Below are 21,671 nucleotides of genomic sequence, written 5' to 3'. Positions count from 1 at the left end.
TCAGTTATACCAGCGTAACTGAAGGCAGTAGGGTTACTTGGATTTACACCCAAGTAACTCAGGCATGGTCTACACTGAGGAGTGGGGAAGGGAAGATCGATCTAAGTTATGCAACTCCAGCTATGTGAATAACATAGCTGAAGTTGACCTACTTATATCTACTCACCACAGTGTGTTCACTACGGTGAGTCGACTGCTGACGCTCCCCTGTCGACTCTACCTGCGCCTCTCGCTCCGGTGGAGTACTGGAGTCGACGGGAGAGCACTCGGCGGTCGATTAGATGCGATAAATTGACTAGACGCGATAAATCGACCCCCGCTGGATCTATCGCTGCCTGCCGATCCGGCAGGTAGTATAGACATACCCCAAGAGTACAAGATAAGCCTGAGTTGGGCTCTTTGAGTTTGGGCTTTGACTTGGACTTTACACCAACTCACTTGTGTATTCTTAGCTTCAGCTTTGCCTGAAAGGGAGGGTTTTGGAAGGGCTTACAAGCACCACAATATAAGCTCCCTGGATTGCTTTAATATATTCCTCTTGTTGCACTTAATATTTTCAAGAAGGGAAGAGAACAGAAGAATGAAAGAAACACTTCAAAAGTCCCAGAAGTGTTCGGTGTGAGCCACGCAGTCACACAGTGTAACCTTTGGATGGGCTAAGTAGCACATTTTCTCTGAAAATAGGATACTGCAAATTCTGTTTTTGAAAATAACATTTGGAAACCTGCTGTAGGACTAAATGACTTTGAAAGTTTACGTCAAACATTCTAACTTTCCTCTTGTTGCAAAATTCTTTACCAGCCTCTCTCATCAATATTCAGCTAAACCCTGCACGATACGAACAAGAGATTCTCTGCAAGCTGTTTCTCTAAACAGGAAATGTGTGCAGGTCAGGTGGTTTGGCACTGACCTACCTGATCTGCAGGCACGAATCCAGTTCACGGGCAAATTCTGTTATTGCCACATGCAGGCTCATATCTACAAATAACCCACTGAAGCCAAGAGGACTTTCTGAGAAGCAACTCTTCACAAATAAAGGTATCAAATCTGGCCCCATTGGAAAATCTGGCCCATAAATGCAATCCTCTGTCATTTTGCAAAGAATAGCTCCCAAGGTCTCAATGAACAAGAATTCATTTTTTGTTTTTTTGTTACATTTCTCTGGTACACAGATATATTCTTTCATGATATATGGAAATAAACAGCCCATAAAAGTTATAATCCTTTATTCATTCCAATATTCTAAGCAGATCATATTTTTGAGTAATTATATTTCAGAAGAGCAAAGCTCTGTCAGCATATCAAGTTGCTACTGACATATGCATCCGTCTTAAATATTGTTTTCAGCAATTTAATTTCTTTTTCTAATCACCAGTCCATGGTGACAAATTTAAATAATATTTTGTGTGCAATTTATATTTTATTGAAATTTAAAATGGCAAGAAAAGGACAAGTATTAAATTTATTTTCTCTTCTCAATTAATACAGCAATTAAGATAAGAGGTGTAAAACTGGCTTAATTGGGTTGCCATAGCAACTAATAGTCTTATTTCTTCCAAAATAACATGTTTTAGGTGGAATCAATTGGTGGTAATTTAATTATATATATCATGAAGCAAGAAGACAGATTAAGATACATGTAAAGAGAAATTTTAATTGCAAATTGTTATGCATCCCTTTGTTACTCCAGTTTTTCCTCTCTTCTGGTTGCTGTCTGTTTCTGTTCATCATCAGACACAATACTGAATAATCATTTTTCTTTTTAATGAATGGGAATATTGGCCCTCTGCATGTATTTTGGGGTTCATTCAATCTGGCCACTGTAAACTCTGAAAAGGTTGTAATTGGAACCTTCTTCATCATTTCTGATTGATTTTAGTTTGGAATGTTCCATGGAGAAATCGAAACTGTGCCATTCAGCTCACCTGTATATACATAGAATCATAGAAATGTAGGGCTGGAAGGGATGTCAAAAGGTCATCAACTTCAGTCCCAAGCATTGAGGCAGGACTTAGATCATCTCTGACAGGTGTTTGTCCAACCTGTTCTTAAAAACCTCCATTGATGGAGATTTCACAACCTCCCTTGGAAGCCTATTCCAGAGTTTAACTACCCTTATAATTAAGAAGCTTTTCCTAATATCTAACTTAAATCTCCCTTGCTGCAGATTACTTCTTGTCCTACTTTCAGTGGACACAGAGAACAATTGATCACCGTCCGCTTTATAAGTGCCCTTCACAGATCTGAAGACTGTTCTCAGGTCCACCCTCAGTTTTCTTTTCTCAAGAGAACACATGCCCAGCTTTTTAAACCTTTCCTCACAGGTCAGGGTTTCTAAACTATTCATCATTTTTGTTGCTTTCCTCTGGACTCTCCCCAATTTGTCCATATCTTGCCTAAAGTGTGGTGCCCAGAATTGGACACAGTACTCCAGCTGATGCCCCATCAGTGCCAAGTCGAATGGGACAATTACCTCATGTGTTTTACGTATGACACTCTTGTTAATACACCCCAGAATTATATTAGCTAGTTTCACAACTGCATCACGTTATTGACTCATTTTCCATTTGCAATCCACTAGAGCCCCTAGAACCCTTTCAGCAGCACTACCGCCTAGCCATTTATTCACTGCTTTGTAGCTGTGCATTTGATTTTTCCTTCCTAAGCATAGTACCTTGCACTTAGTTGTATTGACTTTCATCTTGTTGATTTTAGATCAATTCTCCAATTTGTTAAGGTCATTTTGAATTCTAATCCTGTCCTCCAAAGTGCTTGCAATCCATCCAAGCATATTCTCCACTCCATTATCCAAGTCATTAATGAAAATATTGAATAGTACTGGACCCAAGCCTGACCTCTGTGGGACCCCACTAGACACACCCTCTCAGTATGACAGTGAACTACTGATAATAACTCTTTGAATATGACCTTTCAACCAGCTGTGCACCTTACAGCAGTTTCATCTAGACCACATTTCCCTAATTTTCTTATGAGAATGTCACAGTGGGACTGCATCAAAAGTGTTAATAAAATCAAGAAATGTTTTGTTTACTGCTTCCCCCTATCCACGGCCAGTAATCCTGTCAAAGAAGAAAATTAGGTACACTTGGAATGATTTATTTTTGATAAATTGTTGCAGGCTATTCCTTATAACCCTATTATCCTCTACAAATCGATTGTTCAATAATTTGTTCCAGTATTTTCCCAGGTATCAAATAATTCCCTGCTATAATTCCCTGGGTCCTCTTTGTTCCCCTTTTTAAAGATAGATACTATGTTTGCCCTTCTCCTGTCTTCTGGGACCTCATCAATCCTCCATGAGTTCTCAAAGATAATTGCTAATGGTTCTGCGATTGTTTCAACTAATTCCTTAAGTACCCAAGGATGAATTTTATCAGGCCTTTCCAACTTGAATACTTCTACATTATCTAAACATCCTTTAACCTGTTCTTTCCCCATTGTGTCTTGTATTCCTTTGTCAATATTAAATTGTGTTGAATATTTGGTCACCATTAACCTTTTTAGTGAAGACTGAAGGAAACAGGCATTAAACCTCAGCCATCTTGATGTCATCAGTTATTAGCTCTCCTTCCCCACTAATTAGAGGACCCACATTTTCTTTGTCTTTCTCGTCTCCTAATATATTTCTAGAACCACTAATTATTGTCCTTTATGTCCCTGGCTAGATGTAGCTCACTTTGTACCTTACCCTTTCTGGTTTTGTCCCGACATGCTTGTGCTCCTCTTTTGTGCTCCTCTTCATAGTTCATCCACACGTCCACTTTTTGTAGGGTTCCTTTTTGATTTGGAGGCCACTAAAGAGCTCCTGATGCAGCCATATTGGCCACTTACTATTCTTTCTGTCTTGCCTTCACATCGAGACAGTTAGCAATTGTGCCTTTAACATTGTGGCCTTGAGAAACAGTCAACTTTCCTGAACTCCCTTTTCCCTTAGATGTTCTTCCTATCAGACCTTACCTCTACCAGTCCTCCGAGTTTGTTGAAGTGTGCATTTTTTGAAGTACATTTTCCAAATTTCTGGTGCTTTTATGCCTTCTTTTCCTTAGAATCATGAAATCTATCATTTCATGGTCACTTTCACCCAAATTGCCTTCTACCTTCTGATTTGCTACCAATTCCTCTGTCTTGGTCAGAAACAAGTCTAAAATGACTGCCCTGGTTACTTCCTCCATCTTCTGAAATGAACAGTTGTCCCCAACAATTCCAAAACCTTACTGGATATTTTGTATTTTCCCATATTATTTTTCCAATAGATGTCTAGGTGGTTAAAGCTCCTTGTTACTTCTATTTCTTTTGTTTTGGATATTTCTGTTATTTGTTCTAGAAATGCCTCATCCACCTCCTCTTCCTGATTTCATGTTTTATACTAGATACTTACCAGGACATCACTACTGGTTTTTTACCCCTTTTATTTTTACCCAGGGACTTTCAACTGATCTGCCTCTTCAGCTCCTCCTGGACCTCAGAACAAGTGGATAAATTCTTGATGTCTAATGCAACAACTCAATTTTTAGCCTGCCTCATCTTCCTGAACAAGCTGCACATGTCTATACCAATATTCCAGTCACAAGACTTATCCCATCAAGTCTCTAGGATGCCAATTAAATTTAGCTTATGTACTTATAGTTCGAGTTCTTCATGTTTATTCCCCATACTCATTACATGCGTAATTTGTCACAATGTAAATACTGAAATCACATTGGATTTAGAGACAGTTCTACATAGTCCTACATGTTTTTTCCCCCTTCCCACTGCTTATGGATATTTGCATAAAAACAGGGCACTCCACCTTGTTCCGTTGATGCAGACCCTATACTAGGTAAGTATCAGTTTAACATAGCCCACCCCCAATACTCCTCCTACCAGGAGGAGAGAAGGGACAGGAACTGGTACACTTGCACCAACAGAGATTTTCTCTCCAATGGGGCAATCCTCTGCTGAAGATTTGTGGGCAGTGTTCAGCCCCTTTGCTTCTCCTGAATAGTACCTCATGAGTAATGCCAAGGGGCTGGAGCTTATTACAGAATCAGCTCCAAATCAGAAGTGATGACTATCTGAGTTTTGTGAGCCTCATCATGGCACCTACATCCCTGAGTAACAAAGGGGATATTCCACATGATATTATACTGACGCATGGTAACTAGAAGCTATATTTTTAAAATAGACAACAAAAATCACCATACTTGAGAATTCATAGCACAAAATAACAGAACGTTGTCATTCCACAATCACACTGATAATGTCCTGCTTATTTTCTGGGCTGGGAATGGAAATTTCAAAATCCAATGAGAAAGCCTGTACTTACAGAGTTTTCAGCATGAGCTAAAACAGCCAGCTGCTCTATTTTCTGGTAATCACCCAGAATACTCCAGTTAACAATAACGCCTTTGGGATGATTATTGAAGGATACTGCGACATATTCAAACAGGAAATACTAACATTTTCCTGAAAGTTTGTTCCAGCCCAGTTTTGCAAACCCAGTAGGCTTCTTGCCCTTATACAAATAAGTAAATAAATAAATAAATAAATAACAGTACAGCATCCTACAGTCATGGTGCAAACTACCACATTTTACAATAAGGACACTGCAGTGTCTGAGTGATTACCGCAGCATTTATTTCAATAAGGGGGCATCAGGAAGAAGCCTAAGATGTTTTCCAGGTTTACCTAAATCTGTATATTTCCCATTATCAGCCTGCTCTCAGATTAAACACAGTTCACTCCACTTATGTTAACTCTGCTCCATGATCTTTTCCACCAGCATTTAATTTCTCCTTTAATAGACCAGAGTCTCTATGTCCACACAAGCCCTTAATAAAGAGTTCTCAGACTCTAAAGACACGGTCTTGACCTTTACAGATATCAAAGGAGTACAAAGAAAATTAGGATGTTCATTGCAAAAAGTGAAATTTCTTCCACATAAAAGGTCATATTTTTTAATCTATAAAATTAAATACTATGACCATCAAATTCATTATTATCTATGTTGTTTCAATAAGTCCTGGCAGAGATCAGAAGGGCTGTTTACAACTGGAAGAAATCATTTCACACTTAACCAGATTTTCCCTTCAGATACAGTTATAATGTTGAAGAAGAATATCCTCAAGATATCTGACATAACTATTAATTATTTTTTTCCTGCAGTGAGAATGGCAGCCACAGCTCCATCTACTAACATCCTGTTGTTAAGAGCATCTTTGTGGTGGGCTGAAGAGAAGTGATGCAGATGGAGGTGTGGCTGACCAGTTTATGCACAGAACTGCCAATGAGAAATTCCTGAGCTATATTCCCAGCTTGCGACACACTCTATTTTACAGGTTGGGAAAAGTGCCCTTGTACTAGTCATTAGCATTGTCAAATGACCTCAATCTAGTGCCCACCGGATTCAGTGGGAGATTTTCTATTGACTTCAGTGGGTACTGCTAAGAGGGGCAAAACAAAACAAACCTATCTCTGTGAATTTCATTCCTGTCATTGTGAATTTGATTCCCATTTCACCCCACCTTCTTACCCATAATTTATACAACAGATAGTGAAAGAACATCCTGGAATAACTGTAATACATTCTGTAGCTAAATATATCCCAGGCACTGTGGCTAGCAATGGGAACATTTAGGCTTCTCAACCCTTTATTGTATGACTAACTCTGACATACAGCATATTAAGGACAGGCTTGAGGACTCCAATTCTGGAGTCAAAGCACTACGACTGCCTTCTAATTGAATGCCTTAATTAATCATTAGTTTTGAATAAGGAAAAAAACAACTTCCTAGAGAGTGGATAGCTGTAACCTAGGTTTATTAAACTCCAACACTATTAAAAATCAGAGGAAAAATCTACAGGTGCCTTCCCAAGGCATGTATTCAATTTCTCAGTCCTATTTTTATGAGCTTAAGGCCAGATGTTGAAGTCAATGAAATTCAGTCCACTGATTTTAATGGGAGCAGGATCAGGCCCTTAATATTGGTCACAGGGACTTGACTGAGAGTCTTCTAAATCCATGAAAGGCAAAGTCTGCAGCAGTTCAAGCTTCCCCAAGTTGATATGGATCAAACTTGACTTGGAGGTGAGAAGATAGTTCAAGTTCCACCCAAAACCTAGTCAAAGCCAGAATTGAACAGATGCTACTTTTTAGGCCATATCAATCACAGAATAAAGAACCCTATGATGTGTTATTAATAGATTGAGAACATGTTTGCATTGGCCAGGCTGAAATCCACATCTAATGAAGAAGATCAAATAAATATCTGCTCTCTTTTCCTGGCTAGTGGCCACATACAATGGCTGGAGAAAAAACCTACAGCGTGTGCCAGAACACAGCCTTTGGATAAAAGACTCTGGTTGAGTATCTTTTACCTCTCCTTGCTCCAAGACTCTTGGCCACATGCATAATTTGAACTGGCTGAAATAACACTTTGTTTTCAATTTACCACCCAATCTGTTTGGTCCTCTTTTAATCTTCCAAGAATAGCCACTATCACACAACATTCTAACCTTATTCACCAATTTCAACTAGAATATATTCAGTAAACTGAAAAAAATGACCTTTCCCTTTGGAGTTTATGGACACTGCAGCTCTCAAAAAGAACATATGGAGCATATTTTAATTTAACCTTCTTTTAAAGTCCTGGAAGAATTTTATATTCATTTTAGATTATTCTGCTACCAAGCTACATATAGTATTTAGCCTGTAGGAAATGTAATAAACCTTTTCAAACTGGGCATTAGAGTTAATTGGCTAGAAAAATCGAGCAGAATCCAGCATGGCTGGTTAGCACTTTTTGGTGACCCATCAGTAGGGAAAAGAGGGGAGTAGATGTGCCTCACTGGCAGCATGGACATATCAGCGCCCCAGAAAAGACCGACGACCCAGTGCAGTGCCCACTGATATCAATGGAAACACTCCAATTGGCTTCACTGGCCATTGGATCAAGCCTTTACAGACCCTGGATTAACACTATACCCCTTTGACTGCACATACATGGTGGGACAACACTTGCTATGGCTAAAATGGAAACAATCAAGTTATGAGTCTGTTACATATTGTTGTACAATGAAGTCAGCAGACGCATTGCAGGACTTCCCAATAACATCAATAATGCACTCCTGAAGGCAAAGGGGCCAGCATTTCTCAGGCAAGGGTTTGATAATGATATCAAAGTCTCATCCGCTTAACTGTATTTTCATACAGGTGGTGAACATTCTAAATTAGCCATTCTCTCTATGATACACTTGCTGGCATGTTTATGAAGATGCCTAAGAATAGAAAAGTAAGTAGTTATGTAGACACTATCACGCAACTCTTAAGAGACACATATGCATATTACAATAGCCTTCTTTGGAGCTGATCAGCTCAAGAGTGAAGCTAAGGTATTATAGGCTTTTGTTAGTAGAACAGGGCTTCCTGGAATTCTGGTTCATTCTGCATGATCTCCAGAACAACTTTATGGTTCTGCACAAAACCTCAAGGAAACCTCCAGCATATCAAGTGGGGTCTTGCAGGGATCAGTTCTGGGTTGGTTCTGTTCAATATCTTCATCAATGGTTTAGATACCTCGATGACAACATAACTCTCTATGTTGTCATCGAGGTATTCAGGTGCTTCATAGCTGGGTGACCTCACTCTGTACTGAGGCCCCCAATTCCAACTGCCTTCTAGCATATCTTATTACCTGCACACGTTTGAAAGATGTTACTGATGAAGTTAATTATAAAAACAACAACAATTGTGCAGTGGTCTGTACAATTCCTTTTGCACACAGCCATGATGCTCAGATATTGCGACATGAGAACCTACATACTTGTAGAATAGGAGAAAACAATCACTGTGACTGCGCCCACATTGGCAGGTATTTGCACCTGCATATTTTCAAATGTTTTGCTCCCTCATTTCTCTCTCTCTCTCTCTCTCTCTCTGATAATTGGTGAGACAATTTCCCCCTGCTCCTGCATACAATTCTAAGCCTCTGCTTCCTGCCTCTTGAGTGTCTACAGCTTTGCCTTTGATGCACAGTGGCAAAATGAGGACAGACACGTGGATGGATTTTTAAGAAGCAGGCTGCAACTACTATTAAATTTAAATAGAGGGGAGGGGCACTACCCGCCCATCATCCACACTGTCCTATACCAATCATTTAATTGGTTCCAGTTCAGAAGTTACAGGGTTCTTACCATATGGCCACCACTCCAGGTTAGATCCTGGGAACTGAGGAATGCTGGCCAATCAGTACCCCTCCCCTCCAATTGACCAACCAGTGAAAGAGACTCCTAGGGGAGAGGAAAAGAGCTATCCGGTGTTCCTCACCAAGTATCTCCCTCCCTTGTTGAAGGGCTGTTCCCTTTCACTGCTGGCCCCGACAAGCTCCCCTACTCACTGAGGCAGGTGGGTGGGGTTTCTGAAAATCAAACCCTAAGTAATTTGATCCCAGTTTTCCTATTGGCTCAACCTAACATTACAGGGGGTCCCTGGTATACCCACTTATCCGTCGTTTCATATATCCATTGCTCATCGATAGGGGACTATGCCTGATTCACGTCGGTCCCCATCCGCATATCCGTCGCTTCATCTTTTACCTGGCTCTTCTTTGGGTGCTTCCCCCAGTGTCCAGGAGGCGCTGGGAGGGAGGGGAAGAAGCAGGGATGGGGTGCGCTAGGAGGAAGGTGCAGAACTGGGTGGGAAGAGGCGGGGCAGGGGTGAAGGGGGGCCGAGAAGAGGCGGGGTGGGCCACTATTTCTTATGGGGAAAAATTCCCCAGTATCCGTTGTTTCAGTATCCATTGCCCTTTTCAAGAACGCAACCCTGACATATACCGGGGACCCCCATACCTTTCTGATGCTATTATAATTAAGATACATTTTTCAAAAATGATTAGCCAGCAAACATAGGTAAAGGAGTAGGTTTAGAGCCATGTTTCTTTTATGGACATTACACTAAGAAAGAAACACATTTATGAATACACAAGTCAATCGCTTCTGCAGAAGATTCTTTTTTCCTTTTGCACTGAAGGAGATGATTCCTTTTTCTAGTCAGACCTAGCAAATGTTTCCTGAGCCAAGTCATGTGATGCAAAAAATGTAAAATTACCCTCCTAAAAAGAACATTTTACAATTCATCACCAGGGCTAAAGCAGCTGCAGTTATGGGAAAGGGTTAGCATATTAGCTGTTATATTACATACAAAGCCCTTCTTTATTTTGTGCCCTCAGCGCTGGAGATTTGCAGGAATGTTCAGGATTTTCACTACATTTTTATGTGCTACAAAAGTCACTCGTAGTGAATTTTTGCAACATCCTTTAATTTAGATTATACTCGACGGAAGAAACTTTAATACACATAATATGTAAACATATTGCATTTTAACAAGGGTTTTTCATTATGTTTTTATTGTCACTGTCATTATGTGTTAAATAGGATAGAATTCACCACATCCAGGATGAGTTTGCTACTGGTGCCTTAGGCTTAATAACAACTCAAATATTATGAAGAAATTAACTCTGATAAAGATGATTTATTACTACCCAAGTACATTCATCACACGCATTGTTTACTATTAGCGGTGCAGGCTCTGTAGGATTAAATGTCTCCAGCCTGCCCCCAAAACCTATGCCATTCTCAGTTTGAAGTCTAACTTCCTCTCCACTTACTTTTTGACTCTATTTGTCCACAAATATCTTAGACACTTAGGTGCCGATTTAGCAAATTACTTAAGCCCATGCTTAACTTTATGCCTGTGCTTTTTTGAAAAATGGGTTTGAAGGGGTAAAAAATCAAATAAATTATCAATCCAGTAGTGTTATCAGCAACCATTACTCACCACTGTCTATTGCCAGAAACAGTGCTGTATAGATGTTGTTGTGTACATAGGGTGATTCACGATCCAGGACAGCAGTGGTGAAAATGGTACCATTTGTAGGATTAATTTCCAGCCATCCTGCCGGATCCTTGTAAACAGAATACCTAGGCAAAAAGATAAAAGCCATCAACTGATCACATATCTAACCTTGAACTGATTATGTTATTACAAAAGGAGAGCCCTTTGCACGGACTGCCTTTCTTAGGAGAATCTCTTAAGCACTTTCACAGACAGTTACTTCTTTGAAATAGGTGATTATAATTAGACTCATTTTACAGATGGAGAAACAGACAGAGAGAGGTGAAGGCCAACAGTTTCAAACACCTAAATCAATATTTAAAACACAGGCAACCTGGCTCTCATGGGTGCTGACTGCCTTCTGCTGTCTATCTGAGGGCTTTAATACTACTGCCCATTATTGTAGTATCAGACCGCCTTCACATAAAACCAATAACAATAGTGAAGCCCCTAGTGAACTTTATTGAGTCTCTGGCACTGTTCCCTTTCCAGGGTCAGAACTCTGTGGGGGGGAGGGGTAGTACTTATTTTGTTGTCTTTTTGTTGTATATTTTGGATTTTATTTTATTTTATTGGTTGCTAAGGGGGGTGGAATTAGAAGGGAATTAGAAGGGTGTTTTAAGTGCCATTCTTATGGCAGCAAGGATTTTTGGAAGAGGAAGGTTTTGCAGTGTTTCCTAAAGATGGTCCGACGCTGGATCTGCTTGGTCTCCTCTAAATGTCCGTTCCATATCCAGCTCCCCTCCTCCAAGGATGCTTTGTCTTCAGCTCTCATATGCTTCCTTCTGGGCTTTGTGATCTGCACTGTTGTGCTTCCAAGCTGTTGGTGCTCAGACTCTCTGAACAATCAGGGCACTTCCATAGTCACCTAAATATGGATATAAACCATTGCCTTCTGGGAGCCCTGATACGAACTTCACTACTGTAGACTATGCCTCCTCCTTATCATGATCATTTAGGTCCTGATCCTGGACAGATTTAGGCCAATGCTTAACTTTATGCATTATGAGTAGCATAACTGAAGTCAAATTACATGTAAAACTCTTTGCAGGCCTAATTTTGTATGCAGTTAAATACATTGAAATAATCTAACCATAATGAGTTGAAATAACTGACACAAGTTTCCTTTTTAATTAAATATTTTAATGCATCAAGTCTCCAACTAAAGTGCCTATTGCACAATCAATATGCACTTTAGTGAGATGCTTATCTGCCTGAAATGGATTGCTGTATAGGTCATAACAGTCAGCAAGTCTACCATAGGTATTTTGAATCACTATCAATTGACATGAAGCCTGTTTATTGTTTTATGAGTATCTGTGAATAACCAAGTAATTTAGAGTGGCCTCCATTTAAAAGGTGCATTAGGCAGGTATTTCTGCCAAAAAATCATCTACTCACTGAAGGAAACAATCTAAAGCAATGGATTGTCAAGAAGAAAATAGTGCCAGAAAAGAAAAAAAAAAAATGAATTAACGGTCAGCAGCCTAAAGAAGCGAGCCCACTGAATGCCTCCTTCAGAGGCTTGCCTTGGTTTCAGGTAACTGAGACATTCTATTTACTTCAGGTACTTATATTGAAACCATTGCCACAGCATTTGAGCACCTCACAATCTTTAACGTATTTATCGCCACAGTGAAATCCATTAACTTCAACCAACTTTGGACCAGGCAAAGGGCTCAGACTAAATCCTATCAAAGTCAATGGAAAGACCATCACTGACTTCCACAAGAGATGGATCGTGCCCTAAATTCTGTCTTCCCAGCCTATATGAGTAAGGCCAGATTCTAATCTCATTTACACCCGGTTAGCTCCATTGACATCAGGGAAAGTGGTTCTCATTTGCACTGGTGTAAGTGAGATCAGAATCAAACCTTTATTCTGATGGCACAGGAAATGGAATTTGCTTTTTGATCTCCAGCTCCCAGACCTACTAAGCTGTAGCCTGATCCTACTCCCATTGAAGTCTATACATTTTCATCCTTGGCTTCTCTTGGAGTCCAATAGAGAAAATGTAAACAAAGAAATGGAAGCAAACACTAATGAACAGTGAGTGGTACAGTCTATCAAACGTGTATGCACTTCCACTTTAATAACCATTCAAACATTAATCAATAGTTGAGCTTTATCTCCCATAAAAATGAGTTGCTAGAATAGTAACAAGGCTGATAATTATTTCATTGTACTCCTTCGTTTTTTCTTTTATTGTTGTTTTTATAACATTGCAACAAAGGTATGAACAAACAAAATATGGAACCAGGGCAGTCTAAACAATTCCCAGTCTATTATAAGGCAGCAAATTCTCAATTAACCCTGAAACAATTTAAGGGGATTCAACACTTTTAAAGTAATGAGAATTTAAAATGGATTTATATTATCTTCCCTGATTGCTCTACAAAGCACTGTTGAATGTACAAATAATAACAATAATAAAAAGAATTGTATAGTCCGTGATTTGGCTTAGGATATTGTAAAAGCAGTACTTTGTCTTTTCCACCAGATGTTTTACATATTGTAAGAGTATACTGTGGTATCGTTCAGATGATTGTTCTTTGTTCCTTTTTCAAAATGAGGGTTCTACTACCAAAAGGCTTAAAATAGACACTCATTAAGAAAAGCATTATATAAAACCATAAAAATACAGGATACAAAGACTGACTTTCTCCCCCTCTGCTGACTTCAAGGGGACCTGCTGGGCATTCAGCAGTTTTGAAAATCGTGCCATATATCCAGGTGCCTAAGTATGGGCTTAGCAGCATAACTTTAAGCACTGAATTTTGTAAGTCAGAGGCACGTGCATGTCGACACATTTACTCACCTACATATAAATGTAGGCCCATATTTTGTGCTGTGTCAAAGACCTGATTGCAGCTTGTTCTTGTTCTACATCAGCACTTGTGAAACTTAGAGCAGCCTCAGTTTGTTCTAATCTGTGCCAGCAGACTGTGCCCCCACCCCAGCATGTTTGTCAACGGGGATCACCGGAGTATAACCCATTTGGCTGTGCCTCTTCTCCTAGTGACATGCCCTCTATGCCAAGAGCTGCAGGGAAGTGGGAGAGGAGCCAGCTATACCACCTCCCTTAGCTGGAAAATCCTCAGCTGAGAAGAGCTTCATGGTTTATGGCATCTCTGGAGAGATGTAGCAGAGTTAAAGCATGGGAGAGAAAATCTGACTTAATATGTGTGTGTGCTAGGGTGCCTGGCCCACATTGGGCTCTAAGGGGTTAATAGAGCCCTTGGGAGGCTGTGCAGGAGGCAGCCAATCAGAGGGGGCCTGCAAAGAGTAGCCAATCAGGGCCAGGCTGGCCCATATAAGAAGGGCTGCAGAGCAGAGCAGCTTCAGTCACTCCCTGGAGCTTGTGGGGGGTGGGCGGGGGGGGAAGGAGGACTGGCTGCCTGGCAGGCTGAAGGCAGCAAGCACCCTGGACAGAGCAGTGCTGCAGGCAGGGACCCAAGAGCTAAAGGCAGCTCATGGCAGGCTGAAGGCGTCTGCAGGCTGAGGCCCTGAGGCAAAGGCAAAGAGGGTGCTGCAGCTGCAGGGAAGTGGCCCAGGGAAATCTACCAAGGAATCAGAGGGGGCCCCGCAAGCAGCAGCCATCTACAGGGTCCCTTGTTCCCTCCTCGTCCCCACTCACCACTGAAGAAGTGGCTGGACTAAGTGACTGATATTCCCCCAGAAGCGGGGGAGTACAGAGTGTGGCACAGACAGAGGGCTGTGTCCTGAAGAGGATGCCACACTCCTGGGAGTGACATGGGTCCCAGGAACAGATGCGACGGTGGCAAGACGCCACCAGAAGAGGGCACACTGGCTAGCAGAGCTGATCCCCGGGACATCTAGGAGGGGGCGCCGCAGTGGTGAGTCCCTCCCCGTCACAAGGTGCAATTGGCTTACATGGCTAAAAAAAAAACAACAAATTAAAATATTTGAAATGGCTCCATCTTTAAAGTAGTGTGTATGTATGTGTATTTATATACGTATTTTCTGGAAAGTATTCAAAGTCTTCCAAAGAACAGCTCCCAAGGATGTTTAGCACACACAAATAATATCTGTGGCTGGCAGCTGATTAGGAGGGAAGATCATTATACAAAACAGTGGAGACAATATGGACATGAAAATCTAATCAGTGTCACGACCCTGCACTTGCCACATAAAGAATTTCATAGCTAGCAGTGAAGTAGCCAAGGGGTTACAGAAGAGCAGCCAGACATCTAGGCACAGACCCAGCTGCTGCCGCTGGCAAACCATTCCAGAGCTTGGTAGCTGCCAGACACATCCCATGAGAGTAGATGGGCCTTGGCTTCTATGATTGAACAGAATGAGAAGGAAGGCAAAATGAAGCATATTGAGCATACTGAGCACCACCAGTGACAGAAGAAGGCCATGCCAAATTAGCACAGAACTAACATATACGTGCCAATTTGATGTTGCAGCTCTTTTGCTAGGGTACACTGGAAGTTAGCAATCTAAATGAGCATGCTGGGATATGCATTTTTCTGTTACAGGAATCTGAAGTTACAACAGAGGTTACTCAGATTGTATTGCACAAAGATTGTATAACCAACAACATGCAACTGCTGTGAGGACACTGGAACAAGTATTGCAGTCTTGAGTAGCAAAATATCAGTTTGGCTGTGCAATTCAGCTCTGCTATGACAGCATGTTCCCGAGAGCGGGGGAACTTAGGCCCTGAAGCTCAGATTTTTAAAGGGATTTAGGTGTTGCTGTGTTCAGCATTGCAATGCATAACTGATTTAGAAGCCTAAATCTCATTTTCAAAAGTGATTTAGGCTCTTAGGAGCTTAAATCCCAACTGTCAATGAGATCTGGGCTCCTAGGTGCCTAAATCCCCTCTGAAAATGAATCGTTAGGTTCCTAAATCACTTGGGTGTTGCAATGCTGAGCAACTCACCTCTTAAATACCTTTTAACAGTCTGGACATGAGCCCACAATGTGATGGGCTGGAATGTTCCTGTGGCATTCTCTAATGGGGAGGAATGACAGTCCAGTGCTTAAGTCACTGAAGGGGGACTTCAAAGACTTGGGTTCAATTCCTGGCTTTACCACAGATTTCCTGTATGACATGAGACATTTCATCTACCCTGAGTCTCAGTTTCCCATCTGTAAAATGGGGAGATTAATCCCTACCTTGAAAAGGTGTGGCAAGGATAAAATCTATAAATGAATTTTAGCAATAGCCTTTCATTGTTTGTACAAACTGAATTTGCCCCTGAAAGTATAGGGGCAGAAGCGCATGTGCATTCATCCAGTTAGGTCACAGAACACACCTAGGTGACTTATGTAAGCAATCAGCTAGTCAATAATGAATCACACTGAGGGTAAATAATGGAAAAGATGCAGTCACACTGATCTCAGGCCTGAGCAAAGCATTTTGGGTCAGATTTTTAAAGTTAAAGGTGCAGCAAGGTCCTTCATGGGATTTTCAGAGGCACCCAAGTGCCTATGGGAGTTTTAAACCCCTTTAAAACCTGGCCCTTTATAAAAAATAAGACTAAACACAGTTGGGTTAAATTTTCATGATTTTCCAGACATGTGATTACTGGTTCTAAAAGTGCCAACCGTGGGTAAAAGCCATTTTTGCAATATTTCTACCCTAACTGGTAGCAAGAAATGTCACAAGAAAGTCTATTCATACATTAGATTTCCACACTACATTTTCTGCCTTTAAGGGGTGAAATCTGGCTCACTGAAATCAATGGCAAAATTCTCAGTGACTGTAATGGGCCCAGGATTTCATCTTAGAAGTTCAGCTAAGTGTTCACCTTTTGGGGGGGCTTATCCAAACATCTTGGAGGCTTCACCCATAGTTAGGTGAAATTCTGAAACAACTGTCTGTCCTCATCCTTGCTGGACCTACATTACATAAAGGCAGCTTCAGAAATTCTTCTCTGCACTTTTCACAAACTGTTCAAGTAAAAGGATCAGTGGGGAATGCAACTCCATATTTTCTGTGCTTAAGAATTCAGTATGAAAAGTTCCTTTTGTCCTTGAATGAAACGTTCTCTAAACATGGATATTATATGATCCTTGAATCACACCAATATACATTTCATACTATTAGATGAAGTACCCTCAAACAAAAGACCACAACTGCCTCTGCGAAATGCCTGTAGACATGTAAAAGAGACAAGTGTGGTAATTATAGCGGAGAGATATTTGTTCCTCACGTTTGAAAAAATGCAAATAGGTCAAGACAGTGAATACAAGATTAAATGTTTGGGCTGAAATGATAACTAATGTACATTGCATTTCGTGTGCTTTACCTTTGGGTCGCATAACCTAGAGCTTTTAAAATCGTAAGTTGAATGCCATCATATTCTCTGCTTCCCACTGTGCCACCGTTAGCATTAGTCTGTGCTGTTTACTGTTGATAGTAGGTGATCTATCAGCAGTGTAGTAGCCCTCAGTGTCCTGCAGCTAATTTTAGATTTTCTAGAAGGCTCAGGGATGAGCAAATACAGTACAAGAAATAATTTATATGATGCATTTACACTGTATTTCTGCCCATGGAATAACTGCAAATAGATAGCAAGCTAAATGAATTTTTTTGCTATCCAAAAGCATTTGACAAATTATTTTGTAACTTTTGTTTCTTTTTAAACTGTATGGTTTGATCAGCAAATAGTTGCCGTTTGATCTGTGTTGGCTAACGGTGACCAGTTATAAGTTACATTGCACTTTTTCTGCTATCTGATTGGATGAAGGCAAAAGCACTTCCACCTGAATACTGTCTTAGATTGTAAGCTTTTTAGGGCAGAGACTGTAATTTGTTCTGTATTTGTACATTGCCTTGCACTAAGAGGTACCACAATCTAAATCAGTGGTGGGCAACCTGCAGCTCATGGGCTACATGCAGCCCATCAGGGTAATCAGATTGCGGGCCACGAGACATTTTGCTGATGTTGACTGTCCGCAGGCATGGCCCCCGCAGCTCCCAGTGGCCACGGTTTGCCTTTCCCAGGCAATGGGAGCTGCGGGAAGCAACGGCCAGCACGTCCCTGCAGCCTGCCGCTTCCTGCAGCTCCCATTGGCCAGGAACAGCGAACTGCAGCAAATGTCAGCAAAATGTCTCGCGGCCCTCAATCAGATCATCCTGATGGGCCGCAGGCAGCCCGCAGGTTGCCCACCATTGATTTAAATGATAACAACAACAACAAGAATAGTTTTACATGAGAATTTGGCTTTTTTATAATTAATCTTACATGACGTTTTGACATTTGCACCATTAAAATATGATTGTCAGAAAGCGTGTGGAAAACAGGGATGGTTGGAAAATTTCAATGAATAAATGGAAACGAACAGTTTTTCTCTCTCTCTCACTCCTTTTAGTTTTCCAATTTTCCAGCAAGCTTTGGTGAATAAAGTGAATGTGTTTAAAAAATATGAGTGAATAGACCGGTTGTATTGCATTACATGACCAGATGTAAAGCCACTGTAGTTTAATTCTCTATTGCAGTCCTTTAAGTCCATACCTTGTCTGTGCCATACAGTTCAATAGCACAGCCGATTCTTGGTCCCTCAGTTTAGCATGATGCAGAGTGTGTGCTGTACCAGTAGAGATGAGACAGTACTAACAATAACTGAATTCTCCATTTCAACAGAAATATTAGTGATGAAATATGGAAGCCACAGATATGACCCGTATTGTAACTTTATCACATTAGTCGACAGGATACTACTAGTAAGCAGTTCTGGGGAAAATCAGTAATCCAAAAGGGCTTTCATATTGCCTTTCAAAACCCCTGCCTGATGTGCTTTCCCATTAGGATACATAAAAGCCATAAAACCCCTAAGAAATAAAAAAGGGACTATATATATATTTTTTTTCTTTATGTCTCCTGAACAGCTCCATCTTTTATTCCTACATCCATACCGCAGGATGTTTTTACATCCTCTCCTATGTACTGAACTCAGAGGCTGGTAGCTTGCTGTTAAGTTTGATAACGCTTGGATATAAATCTGCATGTGACCACTATGGTGTTTCATACCCTGTTGTCTACCTCTTTCAGTACTCAGTGATGTTGCTCTGTAGTCAGAAAAAGTGTGTGAATGCCAACTGCTGGACTCTGATACAGCTTGTTTTCTCAGCTTCACTTTTCCATGCCTGCATTTGTCCCTTTTTTTTAAAATGAGCACACGTAGTGAGAGCTGCAGTATTGTCAGAATGATCTAATTATATATTATGCTGTGTAATCTGATGCACGAATCATTTGAGGATAATTTATAGTCTGCTATTGCTTAGGCTGTTATGCTAAGTACATGTCTGTGTGTACAATAAATCCAAATTGAGTCTTTTTTCATAATTTATTAGCAATTCAAATAAAATTTGTCCAAAACAATACAATGTCAACAGTTAAGTGGCCATATGTTAGCAGAAATGAGGACAAAAATTGTATCAATATTGCCCTTTGTGCATTCACGTATAGCACTGCTGTCAGCAACTGGACGTGCACCGCTGACCTGCACTGGCTAAACCCAATAACTCAAATTTCTTTCAGCAACACTCCTTCACCCCATCATACTTTATGGACCTCATGCTTTTCTGATGTGCTCACTGATCAGTGTGGCAAAGGCAGATTTTGCTGTATTTATAGACATATTGGCTGTTCAGTGTACTGTTTGTACCAAATCCATGGACTTCATACAACACAACAGATTTAGTTACTGGTTAAATCACATACCCATGAGACATTTGGAGAGCTGAAACTAAAATTTGGGTGTCCTTAAGCTTCATACACATAGGCCTCTTCCACCAGAGCTAATGGAGATCTCTTCTGGGTGGCAGTAGTGGTAGCCAATTATCCACCTTGTAGGCCAACCACTAGAGGGGACACCATTACAAGTACACACACAAAACTGGAAGATTGCATTATGTCTTTAACTGCACAGCGTGCTCCATTTCAACCACGTAACATAAGCCACATGAGAAAGCATTTGGATGACATGCAAGGGATGACAAGCAATCACAAAATTTCACTTTATGGATGATACTCAGATCAATTGCTTTAGCACACAACATTAATGAGTCAAAGCTTAGGCATTTTTTCTACTTGGCCCAAAAATCACAGTTCAAGATAGACAGGTTACCATGAGGAGTAGTAAAGGTAAACATACTGGCATCCTTTTTAAGGCTTGTGCATATGATCTACTGCATAGAAGAACCACCACCTGGATTACTGATCCCTGAAGTCTGTAGGAGCTCTACTGTATAAATCTGAGTGTGTGATTTTTATGATAGTATGACTGCTGGTGGACCCACTTGGAAACTTCACAATATCTGGATTTTTGACAGGAGCCTTTACATTCCATCATGTCAGAGCCCTCTTACAGGTACCTAAATTTGTGAATCAGTGGCAAGATTCTGCTGCTCCAAAGGAGCAATTACAGCCCATCATGCTAATACATCTTTAAGTGCTTACACATGAAGCTTGGGTGCTAACTTCTTTCAAAACATCTTTCATAAGAAATGTTACATCTGAATGCTTAGCAATTTTCTCAATGAAATAACTTAGAACCATAGGGACCTCAGGAGATCATCTAGTCCAACCCTCTGCTCAAAGCAGGACCAATCCCCAATTTTTGCCCCAGATCCCTAAATGGCCCCTCAAGGATTGAACTCGCAACCCTGGGTTTAGCAGGCTAATGCTCAAACCACTGAGCTACCCCTCTCCCTTACTGGCTTGTTGTTGTTGTTGTTGTTGTTTATTTAATTACATATTACAATCCCACATATTCTCACCAATTTTCCTTACCCTTCTTGGCTAACTTTCTAACCTGGATCACAATAATACAATCCTTCAGCCGAGGAATTCTAAACGCATGTTGTTTCTGCTGGGATGCTGGCCAGGGGAGAACCACTCAAAAAGAAGGTTCTTTTTTCCCCAGCATCTTCTAGTCTATGGACCAAGCTCAGGACACAACTTGAATCCCTCATTTGGTTAAAAACACCAATAATAATCCACCAGCAGCCTTCAAAATATGCTATTTAAAAAGCCATGTTTGCTCCATTATATTTTCACTCTTCTCATATTTGACTTACGTTGTTCAGGTGGGGAACTAAGAGTGGTGGACAAGCTTTTTTAATTAAACGATTGATGATACAAAATGCATAAGTATGTATTTGGATGGAAATGCTGTTACCAAACCTATTATTATATGCTACCTGTGCGGCAGACCGTAAAACACGTCCTGTAGTGCACACAAATTCTGAAGATACAAGCTCAAGCGGTCATGCTCTGGTGGATTCTTTGTTAAATCCATAGCCTTAAAATGTAATTAGGAAATTTAACCTAAATACGCTATTCTTTAATAAGAACAAATATACTGGTAACAACAACATAAAGCTTACTTAAATTGCCCTTTCTGGCTACCAAGGGATAATGTTGAGAGTGGCACTGGGTTATTTGGATTTATAAATTGACTGCAGCATAATTGCATTATAGGTACAATATAAATTGTATCATGTTGATATTGCTTTTGGAACAGTGTGTGCTTTCGAGGCACAGGCCTGCGTTGAATAGAATAGAATACCCTCTGAGGAGTGCTGGGAAGCATTCAGCAGGACGCACAACCATCCTGGAGCCCTGATTTGACAGGGGAGATCACACATTGCTTAGGAGGTGTTCATTTGTGTGGCCTGCCAGCTCTGCAATCATGGATCAGGACCACACTTTACTAGGGGCAGTATAAACACAGAATGACAAGATGATCTTTTCCCCAAAGACCTTGAATTTAGACACCTTGCTTCCACTTTTTCCTT

At 40.7% G+C, this 21,671-nt stretch overlaps 1 protein-coding gene across 3 annotated transcripts in view; it reads right to left on the bottom strand.

The window, feature by feature from the left end:
* The window catches only part of CDH13 (cadherin 13), a 761,603-nt gene that overhangs the window by 35,073 nt on the left and 704,859 nt on the right, over nt 1-21,671 (bottom strand). For all 3 annotated transcript variants that reach the window (XM_007059271.4, XM_043526210.1, XM_043526211.1), the window contains one exon: nt 10,835-10,977. In XM_007059271.4, the coding sequence (XP_007059333.2) occupies nt 10,835-10,977 (143 nt within the window). The remainder of the gene's footprint in view (nt 1-10,834; nt 10,978-21,671) is intronic.

The sequence above is a fragment of the Chelonia mydas genome, chromosome 12 (assembly GCF_015237465.2).
Source record: "Chelonia mydas isolate rCheMyd1 chromosome 12, rCheMyd1.pri.v2, whole genome shotgun sequence".
Classification (NCBI taxonomy): Eukaryota; Metazoa; Chordata; order Testudines; family Cheloniidae; genus Chelonia; species Chelonia mydas.
Note: the sequence above shows the minus strand (reverse complement) of the source record. Positions and strands in the feature narration are given on the sequence as shown.